At 44.6% G+C, this 22,790-nt stretch overlaps 2 protein-coding genes across 4 annotated transcripts in view; one reads left to right on the plus strand and one right to left on the minus strand.

The window, feature by feature from the left end:
* Window positions 1-347: 347 nt before the first annotated feature.
* On the minus strand, window positions 348-21,478 carry ATP6V1E2 (ATPase H+ transporting V1 subunit E2). Of its 2 annotated transcripts, none has more exons than XM_074331944.1 (2): window positions 20,701-21,478; window positions 348-1,826 (listed from the first exon to the last, which is right to left on the minus strand). In XM_074331944.1, exon 2 carries the CDS (start codon window positions 1,723-1,725, stop codon window positions 1,045-1,047), a length of 681 nt encoding a protein of 226 aa, XP_074188045.1. In that variant the 5' UTR covers window positions 1,726-1,826; window positions 20,701-21,478; the 3' UTR covers window positions 348-1,044. The 2 variants fall into 2 exon arrangements, with proteins under 2 accessions (XP_074188045.1, XP_019604161.1); XM_019748602.2 differs by lacking the exon at window positions 20,701-21,478 and adding an exon at window positions 5,533-6,206.
* A 38-nt stretch (window positions 21,479-21,516) lies between these two features.
* Window positions 21,517-22,790, plus strand: part of RHOQ (ras homolog family member Q) — a 38,472-nt gene continuing 37,198 nt past the window's right edge. Inside the window, exon 1 of one of the 2 annotated variants that reach the window (XM_019748621.2) lies at window positions 21,517-22,334. In XM_019748621.2, the coding sequence (XP_019604180.1) occupies window positions 22,193-22,334 (142 nt within the window). In that variant the 5' untranslated portion in view covers window positions 21,517-22,192. The remainder of the gene's footprint in view (window positions 22,335-22,790) is intronic. The other variant, XM_019748620.2, reaches the window with a different exon arrangement.

The raw sequence follows: 22,790 nt of genomic DNA on the forward strand, positions 1-22,790 counted from the left end.
GGTCTATGTGCTATGCCATGGCTAGGGTCAGGAAAGCCCAACCAGGCATCTTCTATTCCAATAGGCTGACAGCAGACAGGCGAACCCCAGGGTCTTGAAACCTCCACACTGGGATGTGCTCAGTATCTGACAGGTAAGAGACTCACCCTCATTGAGTCACCTGATGAATGTGCCATGGAGCTGCCAGCCAGGGGTGAAGATGGCCTCTATTATACCCATTCATAAGACTTTGCAGAACACGCAATGCATACTTCACCCTGATCCTCCCTGCCTGCATGCCAGGCCATCACCAGGGGCAGAGGGCAGCAGTATTCACTGAGTGAGGGAAAGAAAGGCTGGGTCTCAGGGGCACCAGGAAGCTGGGCAGTGGATGGCCAAGAACCCATCCCATGGTGTGGTAGGTAAACTTCGAGAGTTGGCACCATGTATGAGCCAAGGCTCTAAGCCCTGGCCCATGCTCCAAAGTTCCATGGGGCTTCATTTACAAAACACATACACATTCAAAGATAAAAATTAAGAATATAAAGGCAGTAGCTACAGAGCATTAAACCCCAAGCACCAAGTTTTTCTGAGCAGAGAGCCCTGTGTGATTGCACTGGTTACATAGCCCATGAACTTGGCTCTGTACATATAAGGAAGATCTATAAACCTCATTTAATAACATAAGTACAGGAAGTTGAAGCGAAAAACGGAAAACACACTTCGTGTACATATTAAAGAAACTTGGGGCACTCAGATCCATAAGTCAAGTATACTATTCGCATCTCATCTGGAGAATGAGCTAAAGAATAGATGTCTTTACTCCCTTCAACCCAGACTGCAGAATTGACCAGAAGCTGTGGTATTATGGATGAACTAGAATTAGATGTCTAAGCATTTAGTGAGGCTTTATTCCAAAGTATAATGCCTTTAGCTATTCAAAGGGTATATCATGAAAGAAGGTGGAATAATATCAGAGCAACAAAGAACAGGAAACATAAATAGTTTCCTTTGCCTTAATAACTTATGATGTTATGACTTAACAGTTCAACATTTCCCAGAGGCTTATGCAAAAAACTTCCTGTTGGGATTGGCTCCAAATAAGGCCTTTCGTATTTCTGGCATCTTTTGCTTGGCTAAGAGATCCAGTCGACTTTCTAGGGTATTAGAAACCTTGATTCTCTGATTGCCACTGTAAACCTCCACACCTCCAGCTGCGTTCATAGCCAGGTGCAGCTCTCGGTCGACTTGGACTTGCACACATTTTTGGGAGACTGCCATGTATTCAGGGATGGCTTTTTGCACCGCAGCCTCCACCAGGAGGTGGTCCTGCGGCCTACAGCGGACAATCACCACAGGCTCCAGCAGTCGGAGCAGACCCTGGAGCACTAGTTTAAACAACAGCCCCTGGTAGACTTCTGAGTCTGCCACAATCATGCTGAGTCTCAGTTTTGCATCATTCAGTAACTCTGAGATGAGGTCGTTTCGGGCTTTCAGGACTTCCAGCCTTGCCTGATTCCTCACAGTGGACATCTGGATTTTCTTCTGCTGCTCTATCTGCTTCTCCTTGTTCTCAAAATACTCCATAATCTTTAGTCGTTGGGTTTGCACAAGGCGTCCTTTCTCGATGTTGAATTCTTCCTCAGCCTTGGCATCGATTTCTTCTGCCTTCTCATTGGCTTCCTGTTCAATGAAAGCCATCATGTGCTTAATCTGCTTCTGCACGTCAACATCACTCAGGGCCATGGCTGCTCCCAGAAAGGGAGGTGGAGGGAGAACTGGCAGATCTTCTGGTTCCTTTGCTTTAGGGCAGTTTCAGGAGTGTCTCTGGAGTTCCACTTCCTTAGCTGTGGATAAAGGGAGGAAGGAGAGAGTCAGCGTCCAAAGGGAAGGATCATGAAGAACAGCTATCCACTGCTGAGGCCCAGAAAGGGAAAGCAACCTGTCCAAGGCGATACCATAAAAGAACAAAGACTTGCACCTGGGCTTCTAGAGTTCTGTCTCCACTACACTCACTACCTTCTTATCATCAAACAATAATGAGATGGTTAGGGCAGACCTAGTCCAGACGTTTTCTAGTCAGTGATGGCTCAATACTCAGGAAACATTACTACAGATGCCACAGAAATAAAAAGAATTAGAAGAGACTACTATGAATAATTATATGCCAACAAATTGGAAAACCTAGAAGAAATGGATAAATTCCTAGAAACATACAATCTACCAGGACTGAACCATGAAGAAGTAGAAAATATGAACATATCTACAACTAGTAAGGAAATTGAATCAGTAATTAAAAACCTTCCAACAAACAAAAAAGCCCAGGGCCAGATCATTTCATTGGAGAATGCTACCAAAAATTTAAAGAAGAGGGTGGCCGGTTGGCTCAGTTGGTTAGAGCACAGTGCCCTTAACACCAACATCACCAGTTCGATTCCCACAGGGGCCAGTGAGCCACGCTCTACACAACTAGATTGAAAACAACGATTTGACTTGGAGCTGATGAGTCCTGGAAAAACACACTGTTCTCCAATATTCCCCAATAAAAATTAAAAAAAAATTTAAGGAAGAATTAATGCCAATACCTTTCAAACTCTTCCAAAAAAAATTAAAGAAGAGAAAACATTTCCAAATTCATTTTATGAGTCCCACATTACCTTGATACCAAAGCTAGACAAAGACACTACAAGAAAAGAAAACTACAAGACAATATCCCTGATGAACACAGACATGAAAATCCTCACAAAATACTAGCAAACTGAATTCAACACTCTATTAAAAGGATCATACATCAGGAATAAGTGGGATTTATCCCTGGGATGCAGGGATGGTTTAACATACAAATATCAATCAATGTGACACACCACATTAACAGAATGAAGGATAAAATCACATGATCATCTTGGTAGATACAGAAAAAGCATTTGAGAAAATCCAACACCCTTTCATGATAAAAACACTCAACAAACTAGGAATAAAAGGAAATTACGTCAACATAATAAAGGCTATATATGAAAAGCCCACAGCTGACATCACACTCAATAATGAAAAACTAAAAGCTTTTCCTCTAAGATCAAGAACAAGGCAAGGATGCCCACTCTTGCCACTTTTATTTAACATAGTATTGAAATCCTAGCTATAGCAATTAGGCAAAAGAAAGAAAGAAAATGTATCCTAATTGGAAAGAAAGAAGTAAAATTATCTCTAGTCCCAGGTGACATGATCTTGTATCTAGAAAACCTTAACAGTGCCGCCAAAAAAAAAAAAAAAGTTAAAACTAATAAACAAATTCAGTTGCAGGATACAAAATCAACATATAAAAATCAGTTGTGTTTCTACACAAACAATGAATAATCTAAAAGGGAAATTAAGAAAACAATCCCATTTACAGTATCATAAAAAAAAAGCTAAGAATAGACTTGACCAAGGAAGCTAAAAGCTTTTACACCAAAACCTACAAAATACTGCTGAAAGAAATGGAAGAAAACACAAATAAATGGAAAGACATCCCATGTTAATGGATTAGAAGACAATATTAAGATGTTCATACTATTCAAAACTATGTACAAATTCAATGCAATCCCTAACAAAGTCCCAATGACATTTTTTAAAGAAATGAAAAAACAACCCTAAAATTCATTTAGAATTACAAAGGACCCTGAATAGCCAAGACAATCTTGAAAGAGAACAAAGCTGGAGGCCTCACACTCCTGACTTCAAAACCTATTACAAATCTACAGTAATAAAAATAGTATGGTACTGGAAAAAAGACAGACTTATAGACTAATGCCACAGAACAGAGGGCCCAGAAATAAACATACATATATATACAGTAAAATGATTTTTGACAAGGGTACAAGGACTACAGCATAAAGAAAGGATAGTGTCCTCAACAAACGGTGTTAGGAAAGCTGAATATCTGTGTGCAAAAGACAGAAATTGGACCTTTATCTTACACTGTACACAAAAATCAACTCCAATGGATTAAAAACTTGAACATAAGACCTAAAATTATAGAACTCCTAGAAGAAAACATAGGGAAAGCCTTCATAATACTGGTCTTGGCAATTATTTCTTGACATGCCCAAAAGCACAGGCAACAAGAGCAAAATAGACAAATGGGACTATATCAAACTCAAAATTTGTGCAGCAAACAATAAATATAGCAACAAGGCAACCTATGGAATGGGAGAAAATAGTTGCAAACTAGATATCTGATAAGGGATTAAACCGAAATATATAAGGAACTCCTACAACTCAATAGCAAAAAAGAAAAGCAAAAAATTAAAAAAAAATTTTTCATTAGCAAAGGACTTGAATAGACATTTATCCAAAGAAGACATACATATGCCCAAAAAGTATATGAGAAAGTACTCAACATCACTTATCATCAGGGAGCTGCAAGTCAAAACAACAAAGATATATCACCTTACATTTATTAGGATAGCCATTAACAAAAAAAAAAAAGAAAAGAAAAGAAAAAAGCAGCAAAAAATAAATAAGTGTTGGAGAGAACGTGAAGAAATGGGAACACTTGTCCACTATTGTTGGGAATGTAAAAAGGAGCAGTAGCTATGGAAAACAGTATGAAGTCTCCTTTAAAAGTTAAAAATAGAACTACCATATGATCCAGCAATCCCGCTTCTGGGTATTTATCCAAAAGAATAGAAAATAGGATCTCAAAGAGGTATTTGCCCTCCATTTTCACTGCAGCATTACTCACAATAGCTAAGAGGTAGAAGAAAACCTGTGTCCATTGACAGTTGAATAGATAAAGAAAATGTTGTATATACCACAATGGTATATTGTTTTGGCCTTAAAATATGACAAGGAAATTCCTTCATGGATATAACTTGAGGACATTATGCTAAATGAAATAAGCCAGTCACAGGACAAAGACTGCATGATTCCACTTAAATTAAGTATCTAAAGTAGACAAATTCATAAAAGCAGAAAATAAAATGGTGGTTGCCAGGGGCAAAGGAGTTAGGAAGTTGAAGTTCAATGGGTACAGAGTTTCAGTCATGCAAGATCAAGTTCTAGAGATCTGCTATGCAACAATATGCATATAGTTTACAATGCTAACAATACTGCACTGTAACCTAAAAATTTGTTAAGAGGGTGGATTTCCTGTTATGTGTTTTTTCACACACTTTAAATAAAAAAATAGAATGCTGCCCCAGAAAGATGCACCACTCACCAAATTTGGTGGAAAAATAACCCAGTGTTTGTGACAAAGACCAAGACTTTGGGTTCAACCTAACACACTGTCATTGGAATTTAAAAAGAAAATGATTTATCCCACCCATTGCCCCATTATTTTAGAATGTAATATATTTTTCTAAACTGCACTTTTTTAAATAGAGCAAAACATTCTCTGATCCTAAATAAGACAGTCAATTAAATGGTTGGGGGTGGGGGGAAGGCTCCCTGGGTAACCCTGCTGGTCACCAGCTTTGGAAACCACTGTCAATGAAAGCAGAGAGAGGGGGAGAGCCAGGAAGCCCCAGGTTATGCGTGTCGAAAAATAAAATGTACCAGATGAGCTCTTACCAGTCCCCCACCAAAGGCCAGCCTTTGCTCTGGCGCCGGGAGTCTGCAGGCGGAATGTGGAACTTGGAACGCACACTGGAACCTGGCACTGTTACTTCCTTCTTTCTTCAGACGACCCTCACAGGCTGCCCAGGCAGCTTGAATCCAAAGAGCCAGACTGACACTGGGGAAGGCTGGCCAAGTCTGCAAGGGGAGGCCAACAGGGATTTCCTTGGCACACAGGCCATGCCAGGGACTACCCTTGCATGCTTGGAATCGCAATTAAGTTGACATATGGTGGACTTCAGGTCTGGGGTGGGCTCACCTTAGCCAAGCCTTCAGAAATGGATATGCTTGTGAACACGGGCAGCCAGTTTATTAATTTACTAATGAAAAATACAGCTGTCATGTTGGCAGATCTTGGCCTTCTTTCCTGTACGTGAGTCGCTTGGGAAGATAAATCCAAAGGCGGTTTAACGAGAAACCAGAGCAAGTAAGATGTGCCAGATGGTCTTTAAGAGGGCCACCCCCCCCACAGGGGCTAGTCTGCTCTTGCTGGTGAGGGAGGCCATCTTCTGCAGGCCCAGATGGGACTGACACGAGCATCGCCAGCTTCCATGGGATGGGCTCTGGAGACAGACTGCCGGAATTCAGATTCTAGTGCTGTATTTACCATTTGTATGACAAAGCCGCTCACCCCTTGAAGCCTCAGTTTCCTCATCTGTGTAATGGAAAAATAATATCCCCTTCACAGGATTGTTATGAGGATGAAATGAAAGAAATGAATGTTTAGCATAATGCTAGGCCATAGTTAATCGTCATGCTTGGTAGTTATTATTATCATCGTTACTGTTACTTATTCTCTTTTCTCCTCTGCTTTATGCCGCATTCCTTCTCAGTCACTCTTTGTGTGTACAGAGTACCTGTGACTGATTTGGTTTGCAGTCTAAAGTAAGTGGAAATGCAGTCTAGTCTTGCTTCCTTGTATTGTGTTAAACTTAGGAGCCCTGCTTGGAGTTTGGGAACCCCCCAACAATTCATGGCACCTTTCCCCACAGGCTCAGGTGGCTGGCCATATCCTTAGTGATGGTGGGTGAAGTCCCCAGATTCCAGGGCTCGTGGGCCTGGGTGGAGTCATCTCACAGACTGTCACACATCACAATCCTGCCTCCTCCCACACACCTGCTACTAAATAGCTTATCAGTGCAGCGACCAGAAGGCAGCTGCAGGGTGGGGCAGGGTTAAAAGTCAGGGATTGAGCAAGTGTTTCTGCAGGAATTTGGGTACCCATGTAATATGTCTGGCAGATGTAACTTCCAGTCTGTCTGGGATGGGGATTATGAGGCCACATGGGCCTGTGGCTTGAGCAAAACAAACTGAGAAATGTGAAACGCACCATGTCTGCTGTTGCGTGAGGGCCCAGACCCCTGTGATAAGATGAGGCAGGCTTGTGCTACAAGTGGCAACCCCATTGCCCACGTTTGGGGCCAGGACAGCATCTAGGGCCCTTCAAGACGGTCTGATTCCCATGAGCTGTTCAGTAGCAGGGTCTCTTCATTGGCCCCCTAAACATGGCAGGCTCTGCCCCACCTAACAGCACCTGGTCATACGGGTCTCTCAGCTGAAATGCCTTCCTTTGCTCCTCTCCACTTACCTAAATACCACTGATACTTTCAGGCTCAGTTTGAGTCTCACCACCTCCTTGACCCCTAGAGTCCTCCTCAAAATGACAGCATGGCCTATGTTCCAGATACAAGTTAGAGCTGGATTCAGTGTCATTTTTACAATTATTTTGCTTCTTCCAGGATATTCCTTGAGGACAAGCACCAATGGGATGGGTGGAAATAGGCATGAATTAACATGTATTGATTGGATTAAGGGCTGAGGGTCTGGGGAGGACTTTCTTTTTTTGTCTTTTTTATTGTGAAGTATAATATGCGTATGGAAAAAGTGTAGAGAATGTAAAGGTATGGCTCAATGAATTATTATGATATACAAATATCCTGTAGTCACCACTCAGGTCAAGAAATAGAACGTTACCAGCACCCCAGAAGCCCCTCCGTAGGACATGAAGGAGACATTTCAAAACTGGTGATTTTGGGGCGGCAGGATGGCTCAGTTGGTTAGAGCGCAAGCTCTGAACAACAAGGTTGACAGTTCAATTCCCACATGGGATGGTGGGCTGTGTCCCCTGCAACTAAAGATTGAAAACAGCAACTGGACTTGGAGCTGAGCTGCACCCTCCACAACTAGACTGAAACACAACGACTTGGAGCTGATGGGCCCTGGAGAAACACACTGTTCCCCAATATTCCTGAATAAAATTAAAAAAAAAACACGAAAAAACAACTGATGATTTTGTATTCATGGCCATAGGAGGAGTCCTTGGTGGAAGTGTGAGCTTAGAAATCTCCCTTCATTGGCCCCCTCATCCTTGTCTACGAGAGAGCCTGTGTGCACCGTGGGGAAGTGTAGAATCCACGGCACCATGAGAGGGAGGAGGGCAGGCAGAAGTGCTCAATGGGCAAAACATGTCTGTCAGTCTGGAGCCCTGCCCAGACCCTGAAACAACTGTTCTTCATTCCAGCTAGGATTTGTAAGTCTGAGGGCAAATATGTCTGGGAGTGGGCTCCCTACCTCTGGCCAAAAGAGAGGTAACCCAATTTGGACCTCCACACACAGAGAAATTGCAGAGTGAGGAAGGGAAGGGGCTTTCCAGGGCCTGGAGCGCTGGGCAACTCACAGGGCCCAGGACGTAGGTGAGGCAATTTAGAGGAATACTGTGTCCTTTGGGAGATTTCAAATGCTAAATATGTGGGAAGGAGGCATTCCTTTTTTTGTCTTTCAAGAAATACTTGATGAACAGTATTATTCTACATTACATGCCAGGCACTGTGTAGGCGTTGGAGATAGAATAGAGAAGACAGATACCAGCCCTGCCTCCCCAGCCCATGATGTAATGGGGGAGAGGAACCCTTAAGCAGATAATCATGTGACAGTGTGGGATGTTAGGAACCAGAGGTTTCAAGAAAACTAAGTGAAGAAAGGGATCCAGTCCCTGATTCCTCTTCCAAGTTCATCACAGGCTCTTTTACAATGTATTGTCCTACAGACAGGTAAACCCTATAATGGGTAACGTACCATCACTGACAGATGCCTTAACTTGGAGACAAGTCACCTGGAAAAGGTAGCAAGTTGATAGTATTCATTGAGAAGAATTTATACAAATAGACAAGAATCGAATGAGTCTTTATGGACACCTGACTCTACAGGCAATACCTTTGGGTGTCCAGAGAGAACCATGGTTCAGAAATATGGAACAGTATTTGGCACCCAAAATCGGATGGTATAAGATCCAGGAATGGATACAGGTTGAGTGGCTGCAGGCTTCAGCTGAAGGAGTGGTCTGGTGGGCAAGGGGTCAATCCAGGACGGCAGAGTGAAGACAGGCATTGAGGGACTGACCATCTTGATAAGTAGAAAGAGAGGGCGAGATTGTCTAGATGGGGAGAATGCTATGGGCAAAGGACGGCGGTGGGGATCTGCAGGAGGTCTGGGTGCAGAGACCAGATTGGTTTGGCAGCAGCAGACAGGCCTGCAGTGGCCGTGGCAGGGAGCAGTGTCCAGAAAGCCAGTTTTAGTTCAACTGGGGAAGGTTTGAAATGTCAGACTGAGATTGGGTCATTAGGCAAAGGAGACCCATCAAAGGCTTCTGAGCAGGATTGAAACTTGGCCAAACCTGGGTGTAGGAAGATTAGCCCTGTGGTGGCGGAGGCAAGAGAGTCTGGCTATAAGCCAAATGCCAGGTGGAGTCTGTGTGTGGATGAAGGCTTAGATAAGAACACAAGAAGGGAGGCTTTGGGATGGAAAAAGATGTGGTACAAGAGCCAGATGGCAGGTCTGACGACTTAGAGTCAGGCCCTGACGGTGCCTCCTGCACCTCCACTCACGGGGCCGAGCAGCTCAGCTCAGGGTGAGGAGGAGGGAAAGCAGGCACTAAGCGCCCTGCTGCCTTCAGAGCAAACTGAGGAAAGACCAACAAGAGCCACAGAGAGGCAATGGTCTGGACATAGAGGGAGACACCCAGACAGAAAATCAGAAGTGCCCAGAGAGCTTTGTCTCTGCTTCAGTGCTGATGAGTAAGGGGCCATATACAGTTATATATATATATATATATATATATATATATATATATATATATATGTATATATGATATTCAGAGGGTGCCAAAAAAATGTATACACATTTTAAGAAAGGAAAAAACTGTAATAAAATTGTAATACTCAACATATACCAACAACAAAAGATGAATACAAGTCACGTTTGACTCCTGCAGTTACAAGAGGTGCTCAAAGTGGTTACCATCAGCATCCAGACACTTCTGATGACGGCGAACTACTGCTTGAGCAACGTTGACCAAATGTCCACTTTTATACATTTTTTTTGTTTGGCACCCCCGGTATATATACATATATATGTGTGTATATACGAATATATACAAATACAAATACAGAAATATATTTAAATTTATTTGGTACAGCCACTATGGAAAACATTATGGAGGTTCCTCACAAAATTAAGAATAGAGCTACCACATGACACATATAATATTATTCCAAATATTCCAAAGACCTCCTACAGCGGCCAGGCAGGTCATATAAAGGAGAGAACCAGGCAGGGCAAGAGACATTTCTCCTCAAATAATTTACATTAAGAATTCACACCTTAATTTCTCTTTTTCAAACCTCTGCAGGAAAGTTACTTGAAAGCAGTCAGGTTCTCCCCAAGAGCAAATCGCTTAAAGTTGCATAGCTAAAAGGTTTTCAATCCTGGTTTCCCCGAAAAGATTCCATCCTTGTTTAAAGGGCCCAGACTTCTGCCGCCTTAGGAAATGTGGACTTGGGGTCATACGATCTGGTATTTTATAGAAGTTGGAAATGCCATTTTAAAAGTAAAATTCATCCATTTTCTTTGTTTTACTGAGATAAAATATACATAACATAAATTTTTACCATTTTAACCGCTAAGTAATGATCAGTGGCATTAAGTACATTCACATTATTGTGGAACCATCACCACCATCCATTTCCAGAACTTTTTCATCTTCCCAAACTGAAACTCTGTACCCATTAAACACTAACTCCCCATTCCCTCCTCCCTTCAGCCTCTGGCAACCACCGTTCTACTTTGTGTCTCTATAAATTTGACTACTATAGGTACCTCATATAAGTGGAACATTCAATATTTGTCTTTTGTGATGGGCTGGTTCCACTTAGCATGTTTTCAAAATTCATCCACGTTGTAGTATGTGTCAGTATTTCCTTCCTTTATAAGGCCGAATGACATTCCCTTGAATTTATATATCACATTTTGTTCATACATCTATGAAAATTTGGGTTGCTTTCATCTTTTGGTCATTGTGAATAATGCTGTTAGGAACATGGGTATACAAATATCTGTTTGAGGCCCTGCTTTCAATTCTTTTGGGTATATACCTAGAAGTAGAATTGCTGGATCACATGGCAATTCTGTTTAATATTTTGAGGAACTGCCATACCATTTTCTACAGCAGTTGCACCATTTTACAATCTCACGAGCAATGCACAAGGGTTTCCAATTTCTCCACACCCTTGACAATATTTGTTATTTTCTGTTTTTCGTTTGTTTGTTTGTCTTATAACTGCTAATATCTAATGGTATGAAGTGGTATCTCATTGAGGTTTTGATGTGCATTTCCCTAATGATTAGCAATGTTGAGCATCTTTTCATGTGCTTATTGATTGGCCTTTTGCACATCTTCTTTGGTAAAATGTCTATTCAGGTCCTTTACCCATTTTTTAATCAGGTTGTTTGTTGCTGTTATTGTTGAATTGTAGTTCTTTATTCCTCTGTGGTCCTGAGCACTCACTTCCAGTTGCAAGCCAGACAGCCATCCAGCAAACAGAGCTCTACAGAGGGGTTTTTCAAAGAGTGGGCCATGCAGCCAAATGGAATAGAAAAATCTAGAGATCATTACAGGTAATAAGGTTAAATATTGTGTAGTCAAACTTTTATTTCCTATATGTATATGTCTAGGTGTATACATGTATGTATATATGCATAGATATATGTAACAAGTACGTTTGTATATATTCTGATACACAGTGAAAACTGCATTTGTTACTGTGATGGGCAGTACAAAACTTTTGAGAAACACTGGCATCAAGTTAACTGAATCCACCCTCTTCAGAAAGCAGTTAAGCAACCATCTGTTGTTAAGCAGACACCTTTGGAAGATCTCACTTAATCCACCTTTCAAAGTATTCACCCTTCAAAATAGGCCTCTTATAAGGTGGGGATGGGGGTGAGTGGGAGTGGTCTGAGATTCCAGTTATAATACATGATGTATAAGCAGTTTATATGGCTAATGTTTACTGAGCATGCCCCATGTTCTGGGTGGTTATGGGATATCATGGGATGGTAATTCCTCCAAGGCAGGACCCACTTCTCCCTCTGCATACCAGGAGATATCTGAGGGTAGGAACCAGGCTGCCCCTGAAATAGGAAGTCTCCCTCTTGGCCTCCAATGCCTCCACGGGCAGCAGCTTAGTGTCATGAGAAGTGCATTAGACTGTTCAGGTTTCAGCCCTGATGTCACTCAGAGGCTGGGCAATCTGGATAAAAGCTCAAAATCTACCTGAATTCCATTCAGATAAAGACACAAAGGCTCATCTGTAAAATAAGGATGTTAATGAGGAATTCTGCTGCTCTCTCAATGGAGCTGTGAAAGCCAAATGATGCAAGGCTAGAACAGCTTTGTAAAGTGCTACTGGATGTCAGATGTCATTCACAAACACCCCACCCCTCATTCTGCCCTTCTTAGAACCACGCTCCTTGAGGTGCTTGTGGAAAGGTAGGTCCAGACCAGAGGTTAGAGCCCCAGGAAGCCTCCAGGGTGCTGAGAGTTAGTATGAGGTCAGCAAGGAGCCTCAGGACACAAGCCCTTCAAAGAGAAATGGTTGGCTAAGCCTCCAGCCTGTGAGCCAAGGGCAAGGACAGCATCAACAGAGCTCAGATGTTCCGCTTACTCAGAAACACACGGTCCTCACTCAGCTCAGGGCACATATTCAGATGCCAAACACTGCTTTAATATTGACTTAACACTCATTGTGATAGGTCGTGGCCTCACCTCTACTGAGATATACGGGTTTCTGGTTTGCGAGGAAGAGAGTATATTCATCAAACTCTGTTCCTCATCATGAGTGGCACTTCCATGATGAGCTCACTGGGGAAAGGACCATTTCTGACTCATCTTAATACTTCCCACAGAGTCCAGTAGACAGCAATTGCTTAATAATAAGTTGGACGTATAGATGAATAGATGGTGGTGAGGAAAGAAGTCTCCCCTATAGACTATCACAACCTTAGGAATTTGCAACCCTCTTTCAGAAAAAAGAGGGAGGAATGGGGAGATGGGAACAGGGGAACAGAAACAGCTGTGGCCTGCCCCAGAGGGACACCTCCTCCAGTCCTGCCCACATTCCTGGAACACAGAACTCAACAAAAACTTTAAAAATGTAAGTTATTTCAATGAATTCCCTCAGTCCTCTCGTGGAGTCTATTATACACAAAAGGTAACTTGAAGGTCCAGGTAGACTCCCACAATCCTAACATATCCTGTAATCTGAGATGGCTCTCAACCTAATTAACAGCTAACCAATCAGAGTAGCCCTGCCTGCCTCGGTTGGAACAGGGTCCTGAAGGCCTCTTGCTCCGCCAAGCATTAGCCCTTTATGTTGAATCAGGAGGTCAGAGGGAGCCAGGGAAAGGTCTGGGGTGACTGGGGCACCTGGGGGAGGAGGACTCAGGGCAGGGAACATTTACCAACCGACATGAAATTATTTCAGTTATTATACAACCTGTTCGGCTACACTGTCGAAAAGGTTTGAAGGTTACTCTTATCCCTAGGCATCTGCTGGAAATTCTCACCTTCAACCAAAGGCCTCAGCAATACATAGGTTAGGGCACAGCTACTGTGTTTCTTGTTTTGTTTTATTTCATTAGTCTTTTTCTCTGTGTGCTTTAGTTTGGATAGTTTATATTGCTATGTCTTCAATGTCACAGACATTTTTTTTTTTTCTATAATGTCTAATCTGCTGTTAAGATCAGCCAGTGAAATTTTCCTTTCAGGTAGTCTTCAATTCTAGAAGTTCAATTTGGTAACTTTTTTATATCTTCCATTTCTCTCCTCCTGATCTTTACATTTTCCTTTAAATTCTTTTGTATATTTATAATTCCTTTTTTAATCCTTGTCTGCTAATTCCATTACCTCTGTCATTTCTGGGTTTGTTTCTATTGACTGATTTTGTTCCTGATCACATTACCCTACTTATTTGCATGTCTAGTAATTCTTGACATTCTGAATTTTATGTTGTTGAAAGTCTGTATCTGTTGTTGTCCTTTTAAAAATGATGAATGTTGTTTTAGGTGGTAGTTATGGTAATTGTGGATGAGCTTTTTCTTTATGAGATTTGTTTATAAACTTTGTTGGGGGACATCTAGAGTTACTTTTATTCTAGGGCTAATTTAGCCCTTCTACAAATGTTAACCCTTCTAGAGTTTTTACTGAATCCTCTGGACATTCTATCAGGTCTCTTCCCATTGGCTGGTTTGAAAGTCAAACATCTCCCCGCCCTGCGTGAGCCATGGAAACCAATCAGCTCATGCTCCCTGGCAGTTCTTTCCCTGGCACTGTGGAATTGTAGATGCATGTACAATTTAGTATCAGCAGCAGACTCAAGAGAATCATGCTGGAGCTTTTTGTGCTGCTTTACTCCCTCGTCTCTGGTACTCCATCTTGAAAAGTCTCCTCATCTACCTCCTCAACTCAGCAAAACCACTATGGTCTGCTTTGGTTTCCCCTCACTGTGCTGCAATTCAGAAAGTACTTCTGGCAGAAAGGGTGATAGTAGAGCTTGCCCCATTTGTTCTTTTTTTTTTTTTTTTCAGGAATCATAGTCTTGTGCTATGTGCTGTCCGCTATCTGAAAACAGTGGTTTTATATATTTTGTGCAATTTCCAAGTTGCTTACATCAGAAGGGTATTGTAGGATGAATGTGTCCCCCCAAAATTTATATGTTGAAACCGAATTCCCCAAGTGTTGGTATTAGTAGATGGGGCCTTCTGGAGGTGATTTAACTCATGAGGGCAGAACCCCCATGAATGGGATTAGTGCCCTTAGAAAAGAGGCCCAACAACATTCCCTAGTCCCTTCCACTATGTGAGGGCCCAACAAGAATTCTTCAGCTCAGAAGAGGGCCCTCACCAAAGCATGCTGGTACCCTGATCCGGCACTTCCAGTCCCTAGAACTATGAGAAACACATTTCTGTTGTTTATAAGCTACCCAATCTATGGTATTTTGTTGTAGCGGCTGGCCTGGACTCAGACAGCAGGTAGGTCTAGGACCAATTCCTTGGGTATAGCAGAAATGGGAACCTCTGCGTAAAGCACATTCACTACAGTGATCTGCTCCTCCAACCCCTTCTTAGGAGGCTGGGTTGTAAGCCACGGAAGCTATCAGTGGCTGACTGAATGAAAAAGGAACCTCAAAGGATCATATGTAGCTCACAGGACTGTGGGAGGGCTAGAGACGCTGCTCAGGACTGTCTTTATAGGAACTGTGCCCAACATGTCTCAGGAATTGCTCTAATAAGAAAACCACTTTTGGTACCATTGCTGCCATCAAACTCTAAACAATCAATGTGTACAGCTGTCACTTCTGCACCAGGAACTCAATTATACCACAACCGCCACCATGGCCTACCCTTATGTGCCACTTCCTGTGTCAGTTATTGAATTGTATACCCACCGCTAAAGCTGCAGCCTCCAGAGGGAGTGTGCCCTGTACTTAATTGTAGTTGCAATAGCTCTTGAATCTGACAAGGAAACCAGGACTGTAATTTTCAGCTGCTATAAGGGATGCTCTTTTCTTCCCACCAAGACCCTCAAAGTGAGAGATTCCCCAGATTCGAAATGTGATCATGATGCTTGGTAGCCAAAACATGCGCTTTAAAGGAACAACCATAAGTGAGTCTCAGATGGTTTCTGGCATTCTTAGTACTGACGCGTGGAATAACATCACTAATTTCATTGCTGGAAGAGGGGTCTGTGATTCAGCCTCCTTTGAGCTTATGAGAGGGGCCACTCCCAGATCATTGGAATATTCCATACAGTAACCTCTGAGGAAGTGTCCTTTCCTATAGCCCAGCAATGAGTGCCAATACCATCATTTAATAACAACTGGTCTCCTGACCAAAGGTTGTAGCAGAAGACAGAAATGAAGATAGCAAAACATTATTAAGGGAGCTTGAGCCAAAATTCTGAAGCTGGGGCATACTTTGGAGTTTCTGTTATGAAATGGGAAAAGGGAACTAGATGCATTCTAGAAGCATAACTAGAAATGAAAACCAAGTGACCCAATCTTATGGGATTTATTTATCACTATGATCATTAGGGACCACTGATCTTTAAGAAATTGCTGCAGTGTTTAAGCCATTAATACCTTAGCTCAAAAACTTGTGCAATGTACATTACATTTGAGCCCTAAGAGAAAAGGAGGTTTTAGAAGTGGGGAGAAAAAGAGGAATAGGTGTGGCATAAAGCAAGATGCTATAAAGGTGGGCCAAGTGGAGTCTGGGAAGCAAGAGAGCCCTGAAGAGTGAAAGGGCGGTAGTCTGAAGATACTGGGCATGTGTGGAGGGAATAGCATTAATAGAAGAACAGGGTGAACCAGAGAAAAGGATGATAACCATTTTACCTCCTTACCAATTATTCTAAGAAGGAGGTTCAGAGAGGAATAAGAGTACCTACTATAGGCCAAGAATTAGGGATTCAGAGCGAGTATGGATTCATGTATCGACAAACCAACTGACTGAAATTTGGAATAAATCATGGATTTCACTTGGATCCTTCTTACCTCCCTCTCTCCTCAAAATCTGCTTCTTTTCTAAAGTTCTTTATTTACTGTGCAGCTCAGAATGGGGGTGTGGATTAGCACACTCGGTGAGCTATGATCCAGATGTAATGGATATTGCTAGGTGCCTCCCCAGGGTGCATTTCCCCCCAGTACCTGCCACCCACTGTACAAGTACCCTATACTTTAAGTGGGAATAAAACTCTCGCCTTGGGGTGGGCGCTGATAGGCCCAATCAAGAGAGTCACAGTAATGGTTTCAGGGATGGGCAGTGGTCCAGACCTAAGGCAACAACCATATGACATTCTGCTGGCCACCATGATTGGTTCAGGGATGAACTAATCTGATCTAATCAGAGGAAAGCCAAGATTTTAGTTTAATGAGTGGGTCTAGAGAAGGTCTCTCTCTTGGACACTGAGGTGGATGGGTTGTGAGGCCTGGTCCTGATACAACCATTTTGCTTCTAAGAGAGAACGCAATGTAAGGAGGAAGTTGACCCAAGAAGAGAAAAACTGAAAAAGTGTAGAAAAAAATAGAGCCAGAGCTTTGATCAAGCCATACCTGAAGTTTGAGCTACTTTTAGATGTTTCAGTTAAAGAAGTCTATAGTTATTTTGTTGTTGAAGCCAATTTCGGCTGACTTCTATTCCTTGCAACCCAAAGCATCCTAGTCACATCAAATGATCTATTGGAATCCATTTTGCCATTTCTGGGATAGATGTGAGGGAACACAAACAAAATGACAAAAATGAGTATATTTTAGAATCTTACTGTCCTGGAGTCCTACTCTCAGCTTGATTTACGCAGTTGGTTGCATGGTTAGGAATCCATAGGCGATGGGAAAGATTTAAAAAGTAAGGAAGAAGCCCAAAGAAGAAGTAGAAGGGGTAAAGGCAGAGGAGATTAAAAAGGAAAAGAGAGAGGGAGAGAAAATTGATGGAATCAAAACATAGAAGCCTTAGAGTTACCCTAGGTCTTCTCATGCTGTGTTATCAAGCCCTGAAGATTCTCATATCTAAATATCCCTGGTACCCATGGCTGCCTCTTCATTTTTCTGAACCATGCTTGGTTCAGACCATCACGATCTGTCTCTTCTTCACTCTCTCTGCCTTCACTCTCATCCCCTCCAAATCCATTTTCTACACCACTCCCAGAGTGACAAAATTCTCTATACATTTTCTTTTCAAATGACAGCTCTCAACTTGTCATTTTCTTACTGAAACACTTTTGATGCCTCCTTGATACGGACAATGGGAAATAACATGAGCTTTGAAGACAGATCATTTTGAAAACTAGCCCTGCCACTTAACAGCTGTGTGACTGGGAAAATTTCTTAATCTCTCTGCACGTCACCTATCTGAACTCCAGTGATAATACTGTAGTGGTCAGGATTTCTTTGGTTACCAGTGACAGAAAACTAACCCATACTCACTAGGCAAAAAGGGAAGGGGGACTTATTAACTCAAGTGACCAAATGAAGAACAGTAGCGCAGCAGGGTCTTGGGGATACCTAGAATTAGGAACTCACAAATGGTCTGTGTTATATCTACCTTTGGAGCTGTTTAGAAGGGGGCTTTATCTCTCCATTTTTTTATTCTCTCTGCATTTTAGGTTCATTTGCTTGGATTGGCTTTTTTATGAATGGCTGAAACATGAAACATGAAAGGCCAACATCTTCCAGTTTAGTAAGTAAAAGAGGGGAGACTCCTGTTTTGAATCCTAAATTCAAACCTTTCAAGGATGGCTCAGACTGCCCCATCTTAGATCAGCTACCTACCCAGGGCTCATCAACGGGGGTCAGGGGCAGGATATATAAGAAGATGGCGCCTTCCATTTAAACCACATGATCACAGAGACTAAATTAGAAAGAATATTTAGCAGAAGCAAATGGTGCTGTTCTGGACAGGCAAACAAATAGATACTCTCCACAAACTTTATCTTGCATGTTGCTTTGGAGGTGAAACAAGATGCGCTATAAAAGTGAGCATCAAATACTCAGGACAGTGCCTGGGCATAGTATACAGCTAAGTACACAGCAGATGTCCTGCAAGCTCTCCTTTCCTCCCTTCATCACATTCTCATTCCCAGAGCCACTGTTTACCTAGATAGTGCCTTTGTTTTTTGCTAAGTAGAAAATGGTGCCCCTCTCTGGGTGGACGCAGCCCTATGGGCACAGGTTTGACAAACCAGAAGTCATATCTATGATAAGAAAAGAATGCTCCTTCTTCCAATGAACACAGCCTTGAGCCAGGGTTATGGCTTTGTGGATGGATATCAAGTGGGCCAGATTTCTCCCTTCACCTTTGTACGGTGCTCAGACTGCACAGACCGGGAGGGTTCCTGCATGCTCCTTAACAAAGCTTTCAGAGGCCCAAGGACTGGCTGCATTTCAGTTCCCAATTAAACACAAACCAGCTCCTCTGCACCACTGATCCTGCACTGTCCACCCTAGATGGCTCATCATTCCCAAGAAGTTGTGTGCTTGTTCCTTCTTGCTGTGGTCTGGGGCTGTGTTTCCCAGGCACTCTTCTCTTACTCCTGTTAGCCTCTTAAACCCCAGCCCAATGACACACCCTTGTGCAAATCCTTCCTGAGCACATGCAGAGCTAGCCAGGTACTAACTGCCTCCCCTTCACTTCCAAAAGCCCGTCCTTTATCCTCTACCCCAAAACTGATCACATTATATAGTAATTATCTGCTCATCAGTTCCTTTCCACCTCTCCCTCCAGCGATTGTGGCTTTCCAGCTCTTTGTCCCCTGCCCAGGCATAAAGCCTGGCATCTAGTAGACCCCAATAAATGCTTGTGAAATGAAATACTAGTGTATCAATGAAGAGTGGGAACTACAGGAAAAAGGGAAAGCTAAGGAGAGATTTCACTGTCCTCACACAGACCAATCAATGTGTTTTGACATTTGCATTTGACACAAAGGAAGGAAATTGAGCACAGAGCCTATAGGAGGCTTAGAATCGGTTGCTTTCTGTCTCTCAATCCCTGAAATTTGAGGACTTTTTTTAATCCACTTGAGACACTGTCTTCTTTGCACATAGGAAGGTGAGATTTATGTTAAGATCTGTTTGGTCTTTCCAGCTAACCCATTCATGGGCCCACCTGGGTCATCCAGGATAATTCTCCCCTTCCACTTCACACACACACTGGTGGAATCAGCCCAGAGCTCTAAGCATTACTGGCAGTCAGTTTTGGCTTTTCTACGGGCCAAAGGAATGAGATCACTCTCACCAATGAAGTCACCACTGCATGATTCATCTGACATCAGTTCCTCACGTGGGGTGCTCTGATATTCCCCGAGCTTCTCCCAGAGCATCCAGAACCTGGGGTCCCTGATATTTTTCAAGGTTCTGGAGCTGATCCTCCAGATCTCTGCATCCCTAGTAAATGTCTGCCCCTCTGAGAACTAGAGTAAGAGCTGGGAGGCTGGAGCCCTGAACAGGAAGTCTCCAGGAAGCCTCCATCCTCCAGGCCTGGGGCAGACCTGCTCATCCTTTATAAAGGCCTTCCCCATGTCTCCATCAACTGCTTCTCCCCTTGTTCCAAGGCTACTACTGGGAGTTCTCAGAACACATTCCAGACAGCCCTAGAGTTTCAAGGCTGAGACCTGATCTTACTCTTATGGATGCGATCACATTTATAGATGAGAAAGTCGTGGTCTAGAGAAGTGGCATGCTTAAGGTAACACTGTTAACTAGCATCAGAGATGGGACAAATGCACTCTCCTGGCTGAGTGTACTCCAGTAGCCCCTTAACCTCTTCTGATAGACCCTCCTTTCAGAATACTGATCCCAGCAAATGCCTGAAAAATGGTATTGCAGGCAAAGGGAGCCAGTCCTCCTTTCTTCCCCTCTAAGAAGCAGCAGAAACTGGTCTTAAACCAAGACCTGAATTCAAAGCTGCCTTTCTTAACCTGTCCTTCAGTACATACAAAGTTATCTTTCGGATTCCTTGCTTAATCTAAAGCAGCAGGCATTGCAAATGCCCACACTCAGATGCACATGGAGGGGTCAGGTGACATGTGGCCTGTGACTCCACAGGGAACTTCCAATCATCCAGGAAATCTTCCTGTGACAACAGAAATCATATTTCGGGGTTGAGAGTTGAGGACTGAGAAGTGGGGTGTGGGGACATAGCAGTATTTCGCAAAGTGTGCTCCAAGTCCTTAAATGCTGGAATTAGGGAAGCCTTTGGGATAACCACTTCAGCTCTCTAGGTCTGTTTGCTTACCTACAAAGTAAGGGAGATCTAAGGAAGACGATCCAGTTGAGCTGTGTGCTGCTTCTCAAGACAGCATTTCCTAATCCTGTGAATCGATGAAAGGAAGTGATTTATCTCAGGTCAGCAGTGTGTGGGGGGGTGTACTCACTCTCCCCTACCTCACTCCCCCAGTGCCTAATGTTCAAAGCAGTACTGTTGGCCAGTGAACTGGATCTGGCCAGCCAGGTGTTTCCAAGCTTTGCCCAGGAAGGGGTTGCCACCTGGATCACAGGCCAAGTATTAGAGCACAAGAGTGTATCACTCCTCAGGGATCACAACTTAACACCTTCCAGGCACACTGCCAGGGGGCTTCAGAGAAGGTCGTCTCCAGGGGAACACAGGTACATTTGTCATTCAGAGCCAGCAGTGTCTCCCTTTTCTGGCTGGTTGCGGATGCTTCAGTGATTCAAGATGCTGTAACTTCCTTAGTCACCAGTTTCATAGTAAATGATTCAAGCCTCTGCTGTGAACGGCATGGGTGATGGTGGGAAGGGGGCCCAAGCAATAATCCAGGAGTACCTACTTTCCAAGTCAGGGACCACCACCACTCCTCTCCCATCACTCCGCGCGCCTTAAATTTTTTTTTTTTTTAACCTTCTTATCTTTTCTTCCTTTCCTATTTCTAGAGCGGTTGTGCACTTAGAGGCCGATGGGATGGATCTTGCCGTCCGGGTGGAGTTTAAATCTATATGTACAATTTTGCATGAGTATTGCGTCATCATTGGAGTCGTCGTGGGTCCCCCATGAGGCCTCCACGTCTTCTCCCAGCAACCGGGCCTTTGGACGCTTCCGGGCGCTGCGGGCACTTTCGAGAGGAACCCTCGGCTCCTCCCAAGCGCTTCCCTCTCCACTCCCTCCTCCAGCCTCACCTACCTCCCTCCCTCCTCTTCGGCTCCTCCTCCACGCCCCCTCTCCGCTGCCCTCGCGGGGAGTCAAGCTAGGGTGAGCCGGCAGGGCCGAGTGGCTGCCGCGGGCGGGGTGCAGGGCGCGGGGCGCAGGAGCCCGCATTTGGGGGAGGTGCCTCGGCCCGCCCTCTTCCTGGGCCCTGCCGGGAGGGGCCCGGGGCCGGCGCGGCGAGGGGCGGGCAGAGCCGCCTGGCCCCTCCCTTCTCTGCCCTCCCTAAAGTTGCGGTCTCCCCAGGGCCGGACAGTCTTATGATCCAGCGGATTCTCCTGGGGAGGCAGGACTGGGGAGAGGGCGCGGAAGCCGAGCGGCTAGGGCAGCGGGCGGACTCTGCGACCGGGGCCCGGGCAGGGATCCGCGCAGCAACCAAGGCGGCGGCAGCACATCGGGCCCGCCGCCTCCTCCCCTCCAGCGTGGGGAGCCGCTGCATGGGGCCGGGGGGGCGGTCCTGCTGCGCGGAGCCGCGGCGGCGGCGGACCCCCCAGGCGGGCTGGGGCTGAGCCGGGGACCGGGGCGGGGGCTCCGGGGGGACCATGCCCGGAGGCCGGCTGGCTGCAGCATGGCTCACGGGCCCGGCGCGCTGATGCTCAAGTGTGTGGTGGTCGGCGACGGGGCGGTGGGCAAGACGTGCCTACTTATGAGCTATGCCAACGACGCCTTCCCGGAGGAGTACGTGCCCACCGTCTTCGACCACTACGCAGGTAAGAGTCGGAACTGCTGACTAAGGGGCCGCTCCCCGGGCCGGGAACTTTGGAGCAACTTTGGTGGAGCCCCCTCGCTGCTTCCCCTGGGCTCTCTCCTTACCCCTCTCCCGCCGCGCCCTCTGCCAGGCGCCCGGCCCCACCCCCAGGCTTTGCCTCTAAGCCATCCCCTTCGCAGGCAGCTCGGACCCGTCTTCCTATCCCCCACCCCCACCCCCGCGCCCAGAGCCAGCTCCCCGCACTTCCCAACCCTTTTGGCGTCCTGGGCCGACCTCCTTGACCTTCCCACAACCGCCTCCCCTACTGTCCCAAATATTTGGGGGTACTGGGCGAGAGAGTCGTGGTTAAGGGACTTGGGAGAAGGGAGTGAGCAGCTAGGGGCCCCATTGCACCCCGAACCTCAAGCCACTTCACAGTGAGTCGGGCGCGAGGGAAAAGGGATGACATCTCTTTGCG

Source organism: Rhinolophus sinicus, linkage group LG05, assembly GCF_036562045.2.
Source record: "Rhinolophus sinicus isolate RSC01 linkage group LG05, ASM3656204v1, whole genome shotgun sequence".
In the NCBI taxonomy this organism is placed as follows: domain Eukaryota; kingdom Metazoa; phylum Chordata; class Mammalia; order Chiroptera; family Rhinolophidae; genus Rhinolophus; species Rhinolophus sinicus.

Bases quoted from the DNA above. Each gene is read 5' to 3' on its own strand.
- ATP6V1E2 (XM_074331944.1), bottom strand. From the start codon at position 1,725: ATGGCCCTGAGTGATGTTGACGTGCAGAAGCAGATTAAGCACATGATG.